The sequence below is a fragment of the Podarcis cretensis genome (assembly GCF_951804945.1).
Source record: "Podarcis cretensis genome assembly, chromosome: 14".
NCBI lineage: Eukaryota > Metazoa > Chordata > Lepidosauria > Squamata > Lacertidae > Podarcis > Podarcis cretensis.
In genome coordinates, this window is record NC_137183.1 from 16,855,892 (window position 1) to 16,863,619 (window position 7,728).

A 7,728-nucleotide genomic window follows, 5' to 3' on the forward strand; every position below is an offset into this window, starting at 1 on the left:
TGTGTCTGTCCTGGCTTGTGAGCATTCCCTGTAAGCCAACTGGGGGACTAAAGGCACATTCCAGGCAAAGTTGAGCTCTTCGTTGACTGTACATCCTTGCCTCTGCCCTTGAAATGAATGACCCCAGTGTGAACTGGATTTTACCTTAGTACAGCCTTTCTCAACCTTGGGTCCCCATATGTTTTTGGCCTACAACTCCCCATCATCCCTGACAACTGGTCCTGTGAGCTAGGGATCATGGGAGTTGTAGGCCAAAAACATCTGGGGACCCAAGGTTGAGAACCACTGCCTTAGGTCTGAAGAGAAATGTTGCTAAATCCCTGTGAAGTTAGGCTGAAAGACTGGGTCAAAGTCACCCAGTAAGCACCCTGGCCAAGTGGGGAATTTGAACCCAGGTTCCCCCAGGTCTTAGTCTGGCACTCTAACCCAGTGTTTCCCAACCTTGTGCCTCCAGCTGTTTTTGAACTACAACTCCCATCATCCCTGACTAGCAAGACCAGTGGCAAGGGATGATGGGAATTGTAGTACAAAACAGCTGGAGGCACAAGGTTGGGAAACACTGCTCTAACCACTACACCACACTGTATGTTGATGAGAAATTTTGAATTCTATGAGTGTATGTTGAGTTTAAACCACAATGGTCTGCTGGGATCGGAATAAGCCCATCCTCCCAAGTCAATATGTGTTCACCCTGCTTCTTCCTCCCTGGCAGGGGTGCTAAACCTCCAGAAATTCTTGGACCCCAACTCCTGTCACTCTTAACAAGAGGGCCACAGGTCCCCCACTATATGGCATAAAAGTTGATGGCTCAGCTGAGTGCTTGAACTAAATTAAAAAAATAAATTCCTTCCAGTAGCACCTTAGAAACCAACTAAGTTTGTTATTGGTATGAGCTTTCGTGTGTATGCACACGAAAGCTCATACCAATAACAAACTTAGTTGATTTCTAAGGTGCTACTGGAAGGAAATTTTTTTTTTATTTTGTTTCGACTATGGCAGACCAACACAGCTACCTACCTGTGCTTGAACTAAGATACTAGACATTGAATGGATAGCAATGGGCTAATGAAAGCATCTCCCAGTAGGCTTGATGGATGGATACTGGCTACAGATTCAGGCTCCCAAGAGTCATTTCCAACTCATCATCCCAAGCTGCATGAAACTGAAATTTGTGTGTATGCATGCAATAAAATCCAGCCCCTACTTAGGATGCCATTTCCTGCAAGGTCAAAGTATTTGTCCATGCAGTCTGATACTGTCTACTCTAACCGGCAGAAACTCTCCATGAATTCGGGCAGAAATAGGTCTTTCTCATCCCTTGAAAGCTGATTTTTTAAGCTGGAGATAACAGGGACTGAACCTGGGATATTTGGGCATGTGATCTACAATTGAGCTAAGATGCCATGAATGAGATTTCCTGGTAATATTGCTGGAGATAACAGGAAGATGGTCTCAAGAAGAAAGATCTGGGCATCTTCCAAGAAGGGGATGCCCCTCTCTCTTTAAATGGTCGTTTCTCTAAAAATTTTGTAACACTCATGCACTATTTATAAAAAAGTGTTTATAAATAGACAGATGATGCTCCTATTTTAAGGAGGATAGTGTACCATCAGTTTTGATTCTTCATTTAATGCTGGGTGGTGGTGAATCTGCAGCACAGATCAGGCCCACAAAGCCCTCTCCTCATCTTAGCACTGGGCTGGATTTATCAAAGAACCACATAATTGGAAGGGATCCTAAGGGTCTTTGAGTCCAACCCCTCTGCAACACAGGAATCTCAACACATAGTCACCCATCCAATTTGAAACCAGACCAGACCCTGCTTAGTTTTGCAAACATGCTAGCAGTTTTATTGCAGCCCCACCAGGAAATGGGTTTCCTCCCCTCCCAGAGCAGCAGGAGGCAGTAACTGCCCTCTCCATCACAGTGCTGAACTGAGAGGTTTACCTATTTCTAGTGCTGTGATGGGAGGAACCAGCTCATTGCAACTCTGGGCTGAGAGGGAATCACCCTGTTGCAGCACTGGGCAGAGAAGAGAGGTTTAAAGCACTCCTCCACATCCAGCACTATGCGTGCACTGTGTGAGAGTGTGTGTCCTGTGAGTTTGTGTGTGCTTTCACATGTGGCATGTATATGTGTAGCAAGTCCATGTGAGGGCATGGGGCAATCATTTGCACCATGACCACAGAACAGCCTTTGGACAGTTTGAATGTGGCTCTGAGCAGTGGCATGTGGTCAGTGGACTTGGGGGACTAGGCCAGCCCCCTAAATGTTCCTGGTAAGTATTAAAGCCTTCTTCCTAAAACCTGGGAAGCTTCTGTCCAGCTTAGGGAGGGAGGCGTGATGCTCTTGCATGCAACATCACCCCCGTCCCACTTGCAAGCTGGCATCTCTGGTCCCAATTGTTCCCCTGCAAAAAATTTCACTGCATGCCACCAGCTCTGAGGTTCAGAACTGTTAGTCACCCCTTTCCACTGGTGGCTCCTGGGGGCATTAACCACCACTGGGATAGTGCCCCCTGCTGGATTCCACAGGCAGAGCCAAGCAGACTTCCTTATGCAAGGGAAACTACCCCGTAGGTTCCCAGACACTGAGAGCCGATATGTTGTGCCTGTGCCCAGAGGAACTTTGAGAGAAGGGAAGGTATGGGGGAAATAGAAAAGTATCCCAAATATATGGGCTCCCTGTAGTTGCAGGTTTTTGTATGCAGATAGAATACATGCTTGTCTTCATTGATAGCACCGTGACCCCATGAAGGTGAACTATGTATTCTGAATAGGCAGCCATGGTTTGTATTCTCTCACAAATAGGGACCAAACAGGTACATCTTTCAGCTGTCTCTGCTATGGTTGCCAGCTGACCAGGAAACAAACAACACACAAGGCTGGCCTGTTCTTGCCCTTGTAATCTCAGCACTATGAGCCCCGAAGCATGGATGGCTGGAGTGGCTGTAAATGGCACAGCTACAGGGGCCGGTGGAAAAGTTGGCAACCCCCCTTTGCCCACCCTCAGCTGCTTTCATGAGAGAAGCAAACGTAAAATGCCTAATGAAAAACCCAACTTGGAAGAAGAAAATGACTGCAAGTCAAAGACCTAGTGCCTACATTATGATGGGAAGGGAAGCAGGAGAAGCGGGAGGCTGAATGAACTGGCACAAAGACCCACTCCCTGATTCCCCCCCCCCAATTCAAACCATGCCCCTCTCTCCTCGCAGTCTTCTAAATGGGGAGGCCTTACAAAAGGCAAAGAGGGCAGCCAGGCCTGCTCTGCATCCCCTGGCAGTTGAAGCACTGCCAGGATCCTGCCCTCTGCCTGCACACCTGATCCTTTGCTCTGTACATGGGTGTAGCAGGTACATTTCGGAGCTTTAGGCCCCAGTGGCAAGCAATCATTTCCTGGGCAATTTGCACCACTTCGATCCTCAAGGTTCTGAGACTCAGGATGAGACCCCCCGCACTCCTTTCTGCCTTTTTACCAACAATATGATTTCCTTTCCAAAGGGGAAAGGAAAACCACCTCTTTCGCTGGCCCCCCCACCCCCTTTCTGGCGCCTGCAAAGGAGCAAGGGGGCGGGGTGATGGTGGCTGCTTTGAGTAGTGAGTTTGGGGTGGCGGGAAGAAGGGAAACCGAGCGGCAGCCGAATAAACCAGCATCATTGTCATGCGCAGGCTGCCTTGCCCCCCCTTGCCCCCCTCCCCTCAATAACAATACTTCAGGTACGGCCGCCTTCTCGCCCACCTCCCCCCGATTCCGTTTCTGCTGCCAAAGGGGGTGGGCAGGGTGTTGTTTTCTGATCAAAATGAAGCTGGGAGAATAATGAAAGGGGGCGAGGATCCGGAGATGGAGATGGAGAAATCTCGGGGTTGTCGCGCGCTCCCCGCCCCCGCCCCCCCCAATCGCATCCTCCCACCGATTATCCCATTGTGGAGCATGGAAGGATGGAGGTTCTGGGGGGAGGTGGGGCTCTGTGTGTGTGTGTGTGTTTCCCCCTCCCTCTCCGCAAATGCAATGGCTCCATCACGCCCCTGGAGAAGGAAGAGAAAGGAGAAGCAGCGGCAGTGGCGGCGGCGGCCAACCTTTGCGGCACCGGGTTGGGGGGGTGGGGGAAGAGAAAAGAAGGAGCTGCGCGGGGGAGGCTTGGCTCTGGGGCTGAGTGGGGGGCTAAGATTAGAGTCCTCGGCCACCTCTCCCTCCCCCGCACACACCCCTCGGTTAAACGCCCCCCCCCCTCCTCCACGCCCGCCATCCCTGCGTACTCACCCTGGCCGGCCAGTGCGGGTAGCCTTTCATTTTGGCGAAAACCAGATCTCCAGCTTTGTATTCGCGGGGCCTCGGACGAGCCATCGGGTCCTGCCCTGCCCTCCTGCCCGTCGCCAACTCCGAAGCAACCCCCAGCCCCGCTCCCAGGCCTTCCCGGCGCTGCGCGGCCCCCCCTTGACCCTCCACAAACTCGGGGAGAGGGGAGAGGCGAGGAGGGGGGGTGGGAAAGAGGCGCTCGGCTCCCCCTTCCTGACAACAACAACAAGACGATCGGTAATAATAATAAGAATAAGAAGAATAAGGAGGGGGGTGGGGATGGGGACACGACGGCTGCTGCGCGCCGATCGAGCGAAGGAGGCTTCCGGAGAGCGAAGGATCGGCCCCGGGCACAGGAGAAGCGGCGGCTGGAGGAGGCGGCGGAGGAGCAGGAGAAGGAGGAGAGGGGGGCTGGGGTGTGTGTGCGTGTGTGTGTGTGTGTGTGTGTGCAAAAGGGGGGAGGGGAGGCCCTGGACTCGGCACCCCCAGCCCCCAAGAATCGAGGGATCCAGCAGCTTTGCGGGGCTCCTCCGCTAGGAAAGGCTGGTGGGGGCTGGGCAGGAGTGTGGTTGGGGGGGGGGCGCCACAGGGGGGGAGGCGGAGATCCCCTCCCCCAAGCCCTGGCTTGGGAACAATGTGGCCAGGAAGGAAGGGCGAAATGTAGCCGCCGCCGAGCTGCCTACATTGCGCTTCCCATCCCGAACGCTCGCCGGTGCAGCAGAGAGAAAAAATATGGACTCTTCTGCAAAATTATTCCTCGGGCAGCGACCGAAAACACGATTTTTCTCCCCTCCTTCCTTTCTTTAATGGCTCGCTCGCCCGCTCGCCGCCTTCTCTCCCTTCCTGTTATTTTCTAGGTACACGGATCGTTTTCTATGAAAACAAGAAACGGCGCACGGAAGGAGGAGGTTTGTAGCTCGCACAGAGAAAAAGAGACACATAAACACACAGAGAGAGAGAAATGGGCGGGAGAGCCTTTTATTGCTTTGGACGTTGCAGAAAGAGATGAATAAACGGGATCTTGGTCGAATCCTTCCGTTTTATAGGAAGCATTCTTGCTGTTGTTTGCAGACCGGACTGAGGTGCCTCCGTTTCATGCCTAGGTACACAAAGAAACAAACCACTGCTCTGGAGGCGCAGAACAAACAGACTGAAGCCTGCCTGAATATTGGCAGGGAATTGGTCATTGTCTCCTTCCAAAATGGGAGAATTTGCACGCCTGATCAGTGGCAGGCCGCACAAGGAATTCGTGATTATTTCCTACAGCCATAAAAAAATTGCTGCTTCTGGAACTGAGGATGTAGGAGAAAAAGCCAGGGAAACACACAAACACACCAGACAGGGTTTTGTTTGGTTGTGTTTTGTTTTTAGGCCTGGGTAGAGTTTTGTCCCTCCTGCTCAGCTGCTGAACAAGAGGGATGCAAAAAAGGAAAAAAGAGAAAGTATTGGGCAGAGTTCTCCTAGATGGAGAAAGTTGATAAAAAGTCACACAAACACCCTACCAGCAGACAGATGTTGGTCACACTTTTCTCCACATCTGTGGATACTTGCGCAGCATACGCTGAAAGCATGCCTTCCACTCCCTCACTTTAACAGTCACGGCTTCCCCTGAAAAATCCTGGGAACTGTAGTTCAGGGTGCTGGGAATTGTAGCTCCGCAAAAGGTTAATTACTGTTCCCAGGATTCTGGAAGCAGCTGCTGGGACCACATAACACCTGTCCTAAAGGATCTGCATTGGCTCCCAGTACATTTCCAAGCACAATTCAAAGTGTTGGTGCTGACCTTTAAAGCCTTCAATGGCCTTGGCCAGTATACCTGAAGGAGCATCTCCACCCCCATCGTTCTGCCCGGACACCAAGGTCCAGCTCCGAGGGCCTTCTGACAGTTCCCTCGCGGCGAGAAGTGAAATTACAGTCCCATCAGATGTCAAGGAGATAAAGAACTTTTAGAAGACAACTGAAGGCAGCTCTGTATAGGGAAGTTTTTAATGTTTGATGTTTTATTATGCTATTATGTTGGAAACTCCCCAGAGTGGCTGGGGCAACCTAGTCACATGGGCAGGGTAATGATAATAATAATAATAATAATAATAATAATAATAATGGTTTTTTTCAGTTCCGGCACCTCTCAGGTGGGTTCTGATACTTCTCCAGTGCCATTCTAAGAGAACAAAGGAGGTGTTCATGGTGAGTTCCGGCACCTCTTTTTCTAGAAAAATAGCACTAATAAAAATAATAATACAAAAAGTCATGTGCTTTAAGGCTCCATCTGCACTATATGTTTAAAGCAGTATCATACCACTTTTAAGAGTCTTGGCTTCCAACAAATAATCCTGGGAAATGTAGTTTGTTTAAGGGCGCTGAAAGTTGTCAGGAGATCCGTATTCCTCTCCCAGAGCTACAGTTCCCAGAAAGGGGGGTAACAATCAACCCTTCTTTATAAGAAACTCTGATAACTGTAGCTCTTGGATGGAAAATAGTTCTCCTAACCACTCTCTGTACTCCTTAACAAACTACTGTTCCCATAATTCTCTGGGGGGAAGCCATGACTGTTAAAATGCTATGTGCAAGGATCAACATGCAGCCAATGAGGGCTCAGAGGTGCTTTTCTAAGCATGTTGCAATACTAGGCAAGAAAGTCTCTCTTCTTTCAACCCTCTGGCATGAAGTGGCCTTGTGATTATCCTTCATGCTCTCAGACTTGCAATCCTGGACGTTTTCCCTATTAAAACGTTTTATCAGACAATCAGTCATTTCTTAAAAGCATATGCAAAATATGAAGGATTTCAAGACTAATTAATCAATTAATTACATTTCTATCCCTCGTTCCCTTCAAGGCTCTCAAGGCAGAGCAGGCTTGAGAGCAGCAGAGGAAGTGAGAAAAGCGAGGAAATCAGGACAAGTGCAATTTCTTTCCCAAGTATTAATTTGCAAGGCCCTCAACAGCTTGGGGCTTCAGGATACTTTAAGGACAAATAAAATAAAATAAAGGCTATGCAAATCCCAACCTCCAAAATTGGACTTTAATACAGAAGAGGGCATCCTCCAGATCTCAGATTATTTACTATTCTTTAATTCTTTATTATATTTATTATTGTTATTATTTATTATATTTATAAATATATAATATATAATATAATTATAATTATAATATATATAATATAATAATTATAATATATAATATAATAATTATAATATTATAAATATTAATATATAAATATAATTTATTGCATAAATTATATTTATCACATTTATTGCATTTATATCCAAGGTGGTGCATGTAGTCCCCTCCCTCAATTAATCCCCACAACAACCCTCAGAGGCAGTGATTGGTCCAAGGTCACTCATTGGTCGAGTAGGGATTTGAACCCGGATGCCCCAGTCTGATACGCTAACCCAATGATGGCCAAACGTGGCCCTCCAGCTGTTTTT

General features: G+C 48.7%; 1 protein-coding gene across 1 annotated transcript in view; it reads right to left on the minus strand.

Moving 5' to 3' along the window:
* The window catches only part of HDGFL3 (HDGF like 3), a 57,850-nt gene extending 52,743 nt beyond the window's left edge, over positions 1–5,107 (minus strand). The window contains exon 1 of the mRNA XM_079954414.1: positions 4,261–5,107. Within this exon, the coding sequence (XP_079810540.1) occupies positions 4,261–4,344 (84 nt within the window). The 5' untranslated portion in view covers positions 4,345–5,107. The remainder of the gene's footprint in view (positions 1–4,260) is intronic.
* Positions 5,108–7,728: the final 2,621 nt, after the last annotated feature.